This window comes from Coregonus lavaretus (genome assembly GCF_964263955.1).
Source record: "Coregonus lavaretus genome assembly, chromosome: 37".
NCBI classification, from domain to species: Eukaryota; Metazoa; Chordata; class Actinopteri; order Salmoniformes; family Salmonidae; genus Coregonus; species Coregonus lavaretus.
This window is the reverse complement of record NC_140024.1, coordinates 26,319,629-26,333,948: the sequence shown is the minus strand read 5'-3', so window position 1 is coordinate 26,333,948 and position 14,320 is coordinate 26,319,629. Positions and strand designations below refer to the sequence as shown.

At 46.5% G+C, this 14,320-nt stretch overlaps 1 protein-coding gene across 1 annotated transcript in view; it reads right to left on the bottom strand.

Annotated features, from left to right (window-relative positions):
* Window positions 1-14,320, bottom strand: part of iqgap1 (IQ motif containing GTPase activating protein 1) — a 75,355-nt gene that overhangs the window by 36,032 nt on the left and 25,003 nt on the right. The window contains exons 3-11 of the mRNA XM_084154302.1: window positions 11,194-11,350; window positions 9,757-9,834; window positions 9,385-9,461; window positions 8,113-8,180; window positions 5,839-5,952; window positions 5,398-5,576; window positions 4,726-4,813; window positions 4,292-4,455; window positions 3,810-3,894 (exon numbers count right to left, since the gene is read on the bottom strand). Of these exons, the coding sequence (XP_084010428.1) occupies window positions 3,810-3,894; window positions 4,292-4,455; window positions 4,726-4,813; window positions 5,398-5,576; window positions 5,839-5,952; window positions 8,113-8,180; window positions 9,385-9,461; window positions 9,757-9,834; window positions 11,194-11,350 (1,010 nt within the window). The remainder of the gene's footprint in view (window positions 1-3,809; window positions 3,895-4,291; window positions 4,456-4,725; window positions 4,814-5,397; window positions 5,577-5,838; window positions 5,953-8,112; window positions 8,181-9,384; window positions 9,462-9,756; window positions 9,835-11,193; window positions 11,351-14,320) is intronic.

Below are 14,320 nucleotides of genomic sequence, written 5' to 3'. Positions count from 1 at the left end.
ACAATTTTGAGGGCCTTCCTCTGACACCGCCTGGTATAGAGGTCCTGGATGGCAGGGAGCTTTGCCCCAGTGATGTACTGGGCCGTACGCACTACCCTCTGTAGTGCCTTGCGGTCAGAGGCCAAGCAGTTGCCATACCAGGCGGTGATGCAACCAGTCAGGATGCTCTCGATGGTGCAGCTGTAGAATTTTTTGAGGATCTGAGGACCCATGCCAAATCTTTTTAGTCTCCTGAGGGGGAATAGGCTTTGTCGTGCCCTCTTCACGACTGTCTTGGTGTGTTTGGACCATGATAGTTCGTTGGTGATGTGGACACCAAGGAACTTGAAGCTCTCAACCTGTTCCACTACAGCCCCGTCGATGAGAATGGGGGCGTGCTCAGTCCTCTTTTTTTTCCTGTAGTCCACAATCATCTCCTTTGTCTTGGTCACGTTGAGGGAGAGGTTGTTGTCCTGGCACCACACGGCCAGATCTCTGACCTCCTCCCTATAGGCTGTCTCATCGTTGTCGGTGATCAGGCCTACCACTGTTGTGTCGTCGGCAAACTTAATGATGGTGTTGGAGTCGTGCCTGGCCATGCAGTCATGGGTGAACAGAGAGTACAGGAGGGGACTGAGCACGCACCCCTGAGGGGCCCCCGTGTTGAGGATCAGTGTGGCAGATGTGTTGTTACCTACCCTTACCACCTGGGGGCGGCCCGTCAGGAAGTCCAGGATCCAGTTGCAGAGGGAGGTGTTTAGTCCCAGGATCCTTAGCTTAGTGATGAGCTTAGAGGGCACTATGGTGTTGAATGCTGAGCTGTAGTCAATGAATAGCATTCTCACGTAGGTGTTCCTCTTGTCCAGGTGGGAAAGGGCAGTGTGGAGTGCGATAGAGATTGCATCATCTGTGGATCTGTTGGGGCGGTATGCAAATTGGAGTGGGTCTAGGGTTTCTGGGATTATGCTGTTGATGTGAGCCATGACCAGTCTTTCAAAGCACTTCATGGCTACAGACGTCAGTGCTACGGGTCGGTAGTCATTTAGGCAGGTTATCTTAGAGTTCTTGGGCACGGGGACTATGGTGGTCTGCTTGAAACATGTTGGTATTACAGACTCAGTCAGGGACATGTTGAAAATGTCAGTGAAGACACTTGCCAGTTGGTCAGCACATGCTCGGAGTACACGTCCTGGTAATCCGTCTGGCCCTGCGGCCTTGTGAATGTTGACCTGCTTAAAAGTCTTACTCACATCGGCTACGGAGAGCGTGATCACATAGTCGTCCGGAACAGCTGGTGCTCTCATGCATGCTTCAGTGTTGCTTGCCTCGAAGCGAGCATAGAAGTGGTTTAGCTCGTCTGGTAGGCTTGTGTCACTGGGCAGCTCGCGGCTGTGCTTCCCTTTGTAGTCTGTAATAGTTTTCAAGCCCTGCCACATCCGACGAGCGTCAGAGCCAGTGTAGTATGATTCAATCTTAGACCTGTATTGACTCTTTGCCTGTTTGATGGTTCGTCGGAGGTCATAGCGGGATTTCTTATAAGCGTCCGGGTTAGAGTCCCGTTCCTTGAAAGCGGCAGCTCTACCCTTTAGCTCAGTGCGGATGTTTCCTGTAATCCATGGCTTCTGGTTGGGGTATGTACGTACGGTCACTGTGGGGACGACATCATCGATGCACTTATTGATGAAGCCAGTGACTGATGTGGTGTCACATGGTTAAATATTTGATTTTTTTGTGTATATATACAGTGGGGAGAACAAGTATTTGATACACTGCCGATTTTGCAGGTTTTCCTACTTACAAAGCATGTAGAGGAATGTAGTTTTTATCATAGGTACACTTCAACTGTGAGAGACGGAATATAAAACAAAAATCCAGAAAATCACATTGTATGATTTTTAAGTAATTAATTTGCATTTTATTGCATAACATAAGTATTTGATCACCTACCAACCATTAAGAATTCCGGCTCTCACAGACCTGTTAGTTTTTCTTTAAGAAGCCCTCCTGTTCTCCACTCATTACCTGTATTAACTGCACCTGTTTGAACTCGTTACCTGTATAAAAGACACCTGTCCACACACTCAATCAAACAGACTCCAACCTCTCCACAATGGCCAAGACCAGAGAGCTGTGTAAGGACATCAGGGATAAAATTGTAGACCTGCACAAGGCTGGGATGGGCTACAGGACAATAGGCAAGCAGCTTGGTGAGAAGGCAACAACTGTTGGCGCAATTATTAGAAAATGGAAGAAGTTCAAGATGACGGTCAATCACCCTCGGTCTGGGGCTCCATGCAAGATCTCACCTCGTGGGGCATCAATGATCATGAGGAAGGTGAGGGATCAGCCCAGAACTACACGGCAGGACCTGGTCAATGACCTGAAGAGAGCTGGGACCACAGTCTCAAAGAAAACCATTACTAACACACTACGCCGTCATGGATTAAAATCCTGCAGCGCACGCAAGGTCCCCCTGCTCAAGCCAGCGCATGTCCAGGCCCGTCTGAAGTTTGCAAATGACCATCTGGATGATCCAGAGGAGGAATGGGAGAAGGTCATGTGGTCTGATGAGACAAAAATAGAGCTTTTTGGTCTAAACTCCACTCGCCGTGTTTGGAGGAAGAAGAAGGATGAGTACAACCCCAAGAACACCATCCCAACCGTGAAGCATGGAGGTGGAAACATCATTCTTTGGGGATGCTTTTCTGCAAAGGGGACAGGACGACTGCACCGTATTGAGGGGAGGATGGATGTGGCCATGTATTGCGAGATCTTGGCCAACAACCTCCTTCCCTCAGTAAGAGCATTGAAGATGGGTCGTGGCTGGGTCTTCCAGCATGACAACGACCCGAAACACACAGCCAGGGCAACTAAGGAGTGGCTCCGTAAGAAGCATCTCAAGGTCCTGGAGTGGCCTAGCCAGTCTCCAGACCTGAACCCAATAGAAAATCTTTGGAGGGAGCTGAAAGTCCGTATTGCCCAGCGACAGCCCCAAAACCTGAAGGATCTGGAGAAGGTCTGTATGGAGGAGTGGGCCAAAATCCCTGCTGCAGTGTGTGCAAACCTGGTCAAGACCTACAGGAAACGTATGATCTCTGTAATTGCAAACAAAGGTTTCTGTACCAAATATTAAGTTCTGCTTATCTGATGTATTAAATACTTATGTCATGCAATAAAATGCAAATTAATTACTTAAAAATCATACAATGTGATTTTCTGGATTTTAGATTCCATCTCTCACAGTTAAAGTGTACCTATGATAAAAATTACAGACCTCTACATGCTTTGTAAGTAGGAAAACCTGCAAAATCGTCAGTGTATCAAATACTTGTTCTCCCCGCTGTATATATATGAATTTGGAATAATACTGTGAAAATTATGATAATGTCATTTTAGTGTAAGAGCTGTTTGAAAAGACTGCCTGAAATTTCAGCTTGTTTTGGTTGGTGGGATGGAGTCTTGGCCTGTCTGGTGACATCACCAGGCGCTAAATTAGTTAATAGACAAATAAGAAAGAGAGTTCCAAACTTCTCTGCCAATAACAGCTAGTTTTCCCCTCCCCACTCAGACCACTCCCAGACAGTCTCAATTCTTGCTTGAGAAATGGCTCTTTGCTTAGAAGCTATTTTTGTTAGAAGCTATTTTTGTTTCTTTTTGACTATTTTAATTGAAAACAGTAAGGCACTTAATTGTTACCCAAAAATGATTTGATTTTGAGATAAAAAGCAGCTGCATTGGCCCTTTAAGTTTAGGATTGGGGGAGGGAAGCTGATCCTAGATCTGTACCAAGGGGACAATACACCCCAGAACGAGCAGTGACTGCTGCTTACTTTTCTGGTAGCCTGCTGCAATCCCATTGGCTGCATCTACTCCAGTCTGCAACTCATCTTTCGTCAGCGCCTCCCCTGGAGAATTCTGGGAAAGACAAAGAAAGAGGAACTACTCAAAACAGGGTTGTGGAATATTCAGTGTTATTTTCAACAGTGTAAATCTGTGAACAAGCTCACATCTAAGATATGGGGGAGGTGATCAACATTACATTTACATTTTAGTCATTTAGCAGACGCTCTTATCCAGAGCGACTTAACATCACATAGAAAATCAGGAGGGAAAGGCAACCAGGGTTGTGTTCATTAAGCACCAAAAGGAAGAAAACAGACTGAAACACCTTGTCCAATAACAAACACATTTTCTGTTTCAAAACGTTGTCAAATGTCTGTCGCATGCCCTAATGAACACAACCCTGATGTAAGCAATGGTATTCCCGATTTCCCAACGTGGGATGAATCAGGAATAATTCCACCTACTGTACCTGTTCTTTGTCCTCGCGGGCAGCCATCAGCTGTTTGAGGTACCAGCCCTTGTTCTGGGCCTGCAGGCCGTGTAGGCCCAAAGCCTGGGAGCGGAGTGCCTCGTACAACCTGTCTTCATCACTACTCAGCAGGGCCTGCTCAGCTGCACTCAGGGAACTGGTCACTGATGAGGGAGGATAGTGTTAGAAAAACCTATTAGAACACTCTGGGGTGGAGTTTCCTCTAGGTACAAATCTAGGATCAGTTTTAAAACTGACCTCAGATCAGCTCGAGGCAAAACTCACTCACTTCAGTGAATCGAAAAATGAACAGCACAGGGAAGTAAGATCTGACATTTTGAGACTGTTGACTACAAACTCAATAAACATTTAAAAAGGCATGTCTACATTCTCATGTGGATTCATCACATAAAGTGGGTGTGTGTGTTACTCACAGTTGACCTTGTTGACGTTGCCCTGGATCTCAGCCTGTGTGAGGAGCTCTTCATAGACGTCTCTCTCTGCGTCTGAGTTCTCCCCCAGCTACAGTAGGAGGGACAGGGCAACAGCAGCAGCAACATCATGGTAGTGTTCAATAGGCATGAAACGGATCAAAACACTCCGAAACTGGGAGGTACCACCTGAACTTGCTCTATAAGATACACACATTTTAGTTTTCTGTTGCACATAGATGCATGGATTTGTGACTTCAACATTGTACATTTAAACCAGTGATCCTCAAGGCTGCTCAAGGAGAAACAATGTATTGCAGGTTCAGGGCGTTGACCCTCAGTTGATTATTTAAAATCTGGTGTGCTGTCACTTAGCTGGGGCCAAAACACTACTGTAGTCCAGCTCGCCAGGAGAAGGATTGAGGGTCATTGCTTTACAGGAACTATACAGCTGGAGAAACCCAAATACACTTTTCAAAGAAAACACTATTACTACAGCAGCCAAGATTGGGGTTGATTTCAATTCAATTCAGTCAATTCAGAAAGTAAACTGAATTAGTGAGAACAATTGGAATTTGACTTTCGGTTTACTTCCTGAATGGACAGAAATGAAATGGAATCCCCAACCCTGCTACTGGCATTCTCTATTCCAGTATTTCGAGCAAGCTCTCATACCCGTTTGCGTGAGTTGGCCACCTTCTCAGCCTTGGCGCTGTGCAGCATGTCCTGGTAGTGCTGGGCAGAGCAGGTGTTCATCTGAAGCAGCATGGCGTTGGGGTTCTGCATGGCAGCCATAGTGCCCTCGGGAACCCCCTGGTCTATGGCCTCATTGATGGCTATCACTGCCGCATGCACTGGAGGAGAGGGGAGAGGAGGAGAGGGGAGGGGAGATAGGAGGAGAGGGGAGGAGGAGAAGAGGGGAGGAGGAGGGGAGTTAACCAATTACCAGAAATGTGTGTAATATTTCCATGAATAGATTTAAAAGGAAAGAGAAGTTACATAATATTACACCATTTTGAATTTGTTATAAAGAGGTGTTGAAATCAACCAAAGTCCTGCCACTCAACCAAACGGACCCTTAGTCCCGCCCCTCTGTGATATCTGATAGGTGCTTACATGCAGCCTCATCCACTGACAGCTCATTGGCCAGGATGCCGCCAATCTTGCTGAAGGCGGGCATCTGGATTCCGTACTTCTCCAGTTCACTCTTCATGTTGTTAATCTCCTCCTCTGAGTGGTGGAAAGGAGGGAAAGAGTGAGGTATAAAGGAGGGAAAGAGTGAGGTATAAAGGAGGGAAAGGGTGAGGTATAAAGGAGGGAAAGAGTGAGGTATAAAGGAGGGAAAGAGTGAGGTATAAAGGAGGGGAGGGAGAGGAATAAAGGAGGGAAAGAGTGAGGTATAAAGGAGGGGAGGGAGAGGGATAAAGGAGGGAAAGAGTGAGGTATAAAGGAGGGAAAGAGTGAGGTATAAAGGAGGGAAAGAGTGAGGTATAAAGGAGGGAAAGAGTGAGGTATAAAGGAGGGAAAGAGTGAGGTATAAAGGAGGGAAAGAGTGAGGTATAAAGGAGGGGAGGGAGAGGAATTAAGAGTTGGTTATGCATTTGGTCTATCAACAGTTGTTTGGTGGAGTAGTGAAAGAGGAGGGCAGGGGTTATTCTGTAAACATAATCATGGTACAAAAGGTGTGTGTATTTCTTGCACTTGGAGGGAAATGTTATCAGGCACTGGGGAGTGTGTCTTCCCTGAGTTGTAGGTGTCTCTCTGCATAGTTTGGCTAAGACTGAGGCTAGAGGCTGGACAGAGAGCTTGGCTAAGACTGAGGCTAGAGGCTGGACAGAGAGCTTGGCTAAGACTGAGGCTAGAGGCTGGAAAGAGAGCTTGGCTAAGACTGAGGCTAGAGGCTGGACAGAGAGCTTGGCTAAGACTGAGGCTAGAGGCTGGACAGAGAGCTTGGCTAAGACTGAGGCTAGAGGCTGGAGAGAGAGCTTGGCTAAGACTGAGGCTAGAGGCTGGACAGAGAGCTTGGCTAAGACTGAGGCTAGAGGCTGGAGAGAGAGCTTGGCTAAGACTGAGGCTAGAGGCTGGACAGAGAGCTTGGCTAAGACTGAGGCTAGAGGCTGGAGAGAGAGTTTGGCTAAGACTGAGGCTAGAGGCTGGACAGAGAGCTTGGCTAAGACTGAGGCTAGAGGCTGGAGAGAGAGCTTGGCTAAGACTGAGGCTAGAGGCTGGACAGAGAGCTTGGCTAAGACTGAGGCTAGAGGCTGGAGAGAGAGCTTGGCTAAGACTGAGGCTAGAGGCTGGAGAGAGAGCTTGGCTAAGACTGAGGCTAGAGGGAGCTTGGCTAAGACTAAGGCTAGAGGCTGGACAGAGAGCTTGGCTAAGACTGAGGCTAGAGGCTGGACAGAGAGCTTGGCTAAGACTGAGGCTAGAGGCTGGAGAGAGAGCTTGGCTAAGACTGAGGCTAGAGGCTGGAGAGAGAGCTTGGCTAAGACTGAGGCTAGAGGCTGGAGAGAGAGCTTGGTGAAGGTAATGGCCAAGGTAGTGACAACCAACTCTGGTCCTGGAGCACTAGACAGTGTGTAGGCTTTTGTTCCAGCTCTGCACCCAAACGCATGATTCAGCAAATAAACGTCTTGATGATTAGGTCATTAGTATCATATTAGAATCACATTTTTTAGTGCTGGGTTGGAACCACACCCTGCACACCCTGGACCACACTGGCTAAAGTACAGTACCCTTCAAACTGTAGATTATAGATTCTACTAATTATCTCTTGAGTATGCAATTAGTAGAATCAGACTTTTTAGTGCTAGGTTGGAACCAAACACTGTACATAATGGAGTAAAGTACCCTTCATACTGTAAATAGTAGGCTAACTGTATATTAGAGGCTAAATACAGACAGGAGACAGTTATTGTTCCTGGCCTGAGTGTGATAAAAATATACCCCTGGTCGGGAGCTTGGCAGACAGAGTAGAACAGAGCAGCAACAGGAAACACTCACAATCACTAATGACTTTCACATTGTCGCTAGCTGCCTGGAAAACCCTTTCCCTGTGGAACTGGAACTCAGGACTGGAGCCAACACTATGCTTGTTTGCCACTTAGAAGACACTTTATCCAAAGTGACTTACAGTACAGAACATTACAGTACAGTGAGTGTATCCATGTTTCGTATGTGTATGGGATCCCTGCGGGAGTTGAACCCACGACCTCGGCTAGCAACTGAGCCACAGAGGACCACAAATCATGTTTAACGTCATATGTGTAACAGTGATGTTATGTTGGTCGTGTTTACTGTTTGACATTAAAACAACAAAATGGACAATGGCAAACTGAATGAGTTGAGTGAAAGAATATTGAATTCTGTGTGGTCTTGGGACACACTCACCTGTGAAATCCACCTTGCCATACAGATCCTGGATCTGAGGGGCTAGACCCAGCTTGAACAGGTACAAACTAGAGAGAGAGAGAGAGAGAGAGAGAGATCGAGTGATGAGGTGGTAAGGAGAAATGGAGGAAGGGGAAACAGAGATGGAAGAGAAGATGGAAAAGAGAGAAGATGGAAGAGAGAGAATGAGAGAAGAGAACAAGGAGGAAGAGGAAAGGGGATTACAACAGAGCCAGGAAAGAACAGCCACTTCCACAGGAGACATGAGGCCTTTACAGACAGTGGGTTTGAGCTTTGGAATGATGGCCATATTGAGAGGAAAGTAGCATCACACACACTCTGGGCCTCTAGTGTACATTACAAACTATTGGATGTTAAGCGTAAGCCATAAACATGTTGTTGGAGCTGTGTTCTGGCATGTGTGTGCCACCTGGGGAGGGGGCCAGAAGGCATTGTAAAGTCATCTAGCGTGGCCTGGAGCTGGGGGTCTCACACACACACACACCTCCTCCCCCCCTCTGCTACCCTGTCACCCAGTCCTGTTGTGTAGTGTTGACTTCCTGACTCTAAAGGCTAAGGACCCTTCCCAAACGGCACTCTATTCCCTATATTGTGCACTACAAAGGCAATATGGTGCCAGATTTCCAGCCTCTGGACTGAACAGGCTCAGCATCCATTTTACATGCAGCTGGAATGTTCTATTAACACAGACTCTGGCTGCGTCCCAAATGACCAGAGCCAATAGGGGACCATGGCTGCCATCCAATAGGGCTCTGGTGTAAAGTAGTGCACTTTATAGTGAATAGGGTGCCATTTGGGCCGTGAACTCTACCATCGTTAGGCTAAGGCGGTTGGAGTTTTCCTCCTTGTCCAAAACCGTACCGTTCACCTCGTAAACGTGTCAGGTTCCCAAAAACCTAATCCTGAGCATAAACATGTACAAACCCAGGCTACATTTTCACCTTCACATACCGGCGGTATTGAGTAGGACCATTTCTCACAAGTATTACAATAGACAATTTGTCTATTGTGACTTTTCTGTGAGAGTTCAGGTAGCATTGTTGTACACACATATTTCCAACCTCAACTAAGAGGCAGATCAGGGTTGGGTTTAATATCATTTTAATAGGAAAATAAAGCAAACAGACCAGATGGAGAAAGACCAGATTTGTCTGGTTTGTGATAAATCATTTTCCTAGAGTAGTCAGAAAATGTATAGCAATTCCAATTCATTGTGTGTGTGTGTGTGTGTGTGTGTGTGTGTGTGTGTACCTGAGAGCATGTATGCAGTAGATGCAGCGCGGCATGTTCTTCCTGTCGTAGATGTCTGTAGTCTCTGGATAGAAGATCTGAGGACAGACGGACATCTTCATTAGGCACGAAACATGCTAAAACATTAGGAAATTAATTACATATTACCAGGACTTGTCCAATAAGAATGTGAATGTTTCAAAACATTATCTTCCGTTCGTTCCTATTGAACGTGACCCAGGGCTGAGGGTTCAGTAGTCAGAGACTGGGTGTGGGATCCGGGCAAGACCCAGCTTGTTACACAGGAGTGGTACAGGGGGAAATACCCTTCCCTGGTATTGTTAGAGAACACAGTGATTGCTATGTCTGTGTGTCTGTAAGCCCACCACTCACCTTTGGTAGACCCTTCTCGGTCATGGCGTTGAGCCACTGGATGACGTTGTCTGTATGTCTAAAATGAAGCCCAGTGGCCTGCAGGAATGAAACACACACACAGTGAGTTACAATGTGACACCCACTCACACTGACATGCACTCACACTGACACACACGGACATGCACTCACACTGACACACACGGACATGCACTCACACGGACATGCACTCACACTGACATGCACTCACACTGACACACACGGACATGCACTCACACTGACACACACGGACATGCACTCACACTGACACACACGGACATGCACTCACACTGACACACACGGACATGCACTCACACTGACACACACGGACATGCACTCACACTGACACACACGGACATGCACTCACACTGACACACACGGACATGCACTCACACTGACACACACGGACATGCACTCACACGGACATGCACTCACACTGACACACACGGACATGCACTCACACTGACACACACGTACATGCACTCACACGGACATGCACTCACACTGACACACACGGACATGCACTCACACGGACATGCACTCACACTGACACACACGGACATGCACTCACACTGACACATATGGACATGCATTCACACACGGACATGCACTCACACTGACACATATGGACATGCATTCACACACTGACATGCACTCACATAAACAAACAAGCAATTACAGTTACAGTAATACACACAGTGACAGACATAAACAAACACGTCATTCATTCCTTCCCCATGGAGTAAACCAAGCCTGTCCTATTCTACTAAAACATTTCCAAGGTAAGACTAGAGATGGGGGATTTCTTGGGCGCATTCTTGCAGTGCAATAACAATGTCTGTTTTTGGTCATTTAACTTAAGTCAACCTGTTTTGATTGAATAGGACCATTGATGTGGGTCTGTTCCTCGTGGCATTGAGAGGCGCTCCGGGGTGAAGTTTTCCCTAAATACAGATCTAGGATCAGCTTCGCCTCCCCCAATTATGGTGAAAATGCAAAACTGACCCCAGATCAGTGTAAAATAATAATAATAATATGCCATTTAGCAGACGCTTTTATCCAAAGCGACTTACAGTCATGCGTGCATACATTTTTGTGTATGGGTGGTCCCGGGGATCGAACCCACTACCTTGGCGTTACAAGCGCCGTGCTCTAACAGCTACTTGCCCCTACACCTTGATGGATAGTCTAGTGTGAGTTAGGTGGGTTGGGCAAAAGGGAGTTTGCCTCCTCTGTTAACTGACTGAATAGAATAACATCTTTATCCCTTTGAACTGCACTTATCTGGAGTGTGTGTGTGTGTGTGTGTGTGTGTGTGTGTGTGTGTGTGTGTGTGTGTGTGTGTGTGTGTGTGTGCGCGCGTGCGTCTGGTTGCGCCTGTGTGTGTTACAGTCTGCAGCGCATCTCCTCAGTCCTCACCTTGTAGCGGGTCTGCTCGCGGTCGTAGATCTTCTTGATGGAGACGGTTCGTGGCGCGAAGAAGTTGCCCAGTTTGGCCAGGTACACCCCGTTCCTAAGCCCCTCCTCCAGCTCTGTGGTGGGAGGGAGCTCCTCATCCAGACACGCCTCCATCCACCTGGAGGACACAGAGTAGAGAGAGGTTTTATTTAACCTTTATTTATCCAGGTTAGTCTCATTGAGATAAAATCTATTTGTCAAGAGAGACCTGGTCCATCCAAGACGGCAGCAGAGGGGAACAATGTTTGAGACATATAGTCAGACAAACTGTAACAACTTACAGACAGACACCATAAACATATTTTTTACGTAAACACACATTCATAAGAATTCCAGAACCATACAAGCGTCATAGATAAAAATCTATCATATGTACCACCACGTAAAGTCCTAATGACAATCATGTCTCAGTGACATGTGAGTAAACCAAACCTTTAAACTCCTCCAAGGAAACAAGATCCTGGAGTATCAAGCTGGTCTGGAGAGGATTCCAAGACCATGGAGCTGAGTAGCTAAAACCCTTTTGCCATGATCCGTTCTGATTTTAGGAACCGTTAAAAGTAACTGGTATTTATTTTCTGACCTTGTCAAAGAAGAACAGAGATAAAGTGGCAGTTTTCCCAAAATGGCCTTATACATAATAGTATAGCAATGTTTAAGCCCACGTAGAGTCAACGAAGACCAACCAACAGCACTATAGAGGTCACAGTGGTGTGAAGACCAGCCAACTGCACTATAGAGGTCACAGTGGTGTGAAGACCAGCCAACAGCACTATATAGATCACAGTGGTGTGAAGACCAGCCAACAGCACTATAGAGATCACAGTGGTGTGAAGACCAGCCAACAGCACTATATAGATCACAGTGGTGTGAAGACTAGCCAACAGCACTATAGAGGTCACAGTGGTGTGAAGACCAGCCAACAGCACTAGAGATCACAGTGGTGTGAAGACCAGCCAACTGCACTATATAGATCACAGTGGTGTGAAGACCAGCCAACAGCACTATAGAGGTCACAGTGGTGTGAAGACCAGCCAACAGCACTATAGAGGTCACAGTGGTGTGAAGACCAGCCAACAGCACTATATAGATCACAGCGGTGTGAAGACCAGCCAACAGCACTATATAGATCACAGTGGTGTGAAGACCAGCCAACAGCACTATAGAGGTCACAGTGGTGTGAAGACCAGCCAACAGCACTATATAGATCACAGTGGTGTGAAGACCAGCCAACAGCACTATAGAGGTCACAGTGGTGTGAAGACCAGCCAACAGCACTATATAGATCACAGTGGTGTGAAGACTAGCCAACAGCACTATAGAGGTCACAGTGGTGTGAAGACCAGCCAACAGCACTAGAGATCACAGTGGTGTGAAGACCAGCCAACAGCACTATAGAGATCACAGTGGTGTGAAGACCAGCCAACAGCACTAGAGATCACAGTGGTGTGAAGACCAGCCAACAGCACTATAGAGGTCACAGTGGTGTGAAGACCAGCCAACAGCACTATAGAGATCACAGTGGTGTGAAGACCAGCCAACAGCACTAGAGATCACAGTGGTGTGAAGACCAGCCAACAGCACTAGAGATCACAGTGGTGTGAAGACCAGCCAACAGCACTATAGAGGTCACAGCGGTGTGTCAGACGCTTTTGGTTGGTAATAGACCTCAGAGCTGCGTGATACACATAATCAAGTGCCTTCAGGGTTGTACTGGGGTCCTGATGAGGAGGAGGAGAGGAGAAACACACACAGAAGACACATACTAACAGTACTCAAACACACACATGCATAGTACACACACAGTACACACACACGCAGTACACACACACACACAGTAAACACACACACACACACACACAGGGCTCTACAGTGCCACCATTTTACTCGCATATGCTCCTGAATATTTTGCTGTGCGACCTGGAATTTTAATTTAGGATCACCAGTGCGCCTACATAAATTAAGGATTGTAGCTTTACTACCTCAAATATTTTAATTGTGCGCCTACATTTCTTTGTGTGCGCCTACATTTTTCAACAACGTAGGAGCACCCAAGCTCCTTGTAAAAAAGGTCAGTGTAAAGCCCTAACACACGCAGTACAAACACACACACACGCGCAGTAAACCCAGTGACATTCAACTCCTCAGCACTCCGGAGTCAGTAAATCTCTGAGAGGACAGTTCTCTCCTGTTGCCCCTAGTTACCACGGGGTAGCATTTCATTTCCTAGGAGCTGAAAGTATCAGTTTGGTTACTGTTAGAAAATTAACAGTGTGTGTCTCCAATCAGCGATTAGTACACTACATTTTAACCTATACACGGTATATCATACAATCATGTCTTCATATCACCATAGGATTTAAGATAAGCCACTTAGCAGTCGATTTTATCCAAAGTTGCACAGTGATTGCATAAATGTTTTGTGCATTAATATGTGTACTAATACTAATATGTAATCCCTGCAGGAATTGAACCCATGACCTTGGCATTGCTAGTGCTCATAGCAACAGAACCACAGAGTTAGACGTCAACTAGAGGAGAAGATTACATCCAGTACAGTACGCACTCCAGCCAATAACTCTCACCTCTAACAAACCACACCTAAACATTTTCAGCATTCCTCTTGACATGTAAATCCCCTGAGGTCAGACCTGAAGACACATTCTTACTGTGTGTTTGTATGGTGCAAAGCCACTGAGGAACCATACTGCTGTTCTAGGTACAGGGGACAGAAGGAAGAAATGGGGAGAGAAAGCCACTTTATAACTATAGACTATCAACAGTGTGTATGTGATGGTGCTAGGTAACTGTTACAGTGTGTATGTGATGGTGCTAGGTAACTGTTACAGTGTGTATGTGATGGTGCTAGGTATCTGTTACAGTGTGTATGTGATGGTGCTAGGTAACTGTTACAGTGTGTATGTGATGGTGCTAGGTAACTGTTACAGTGTGTATGTGATGGTGCTAGGTAACTGTTACAGTGTGTATGTGATGGTGCTAGGTAACTGTTACAGTGTGTATGTGATGGTGCTAGGTAACTGTTACAGTGTGTATGTGATGGTGCTAGGTAACTGTTACAGTGTGTATG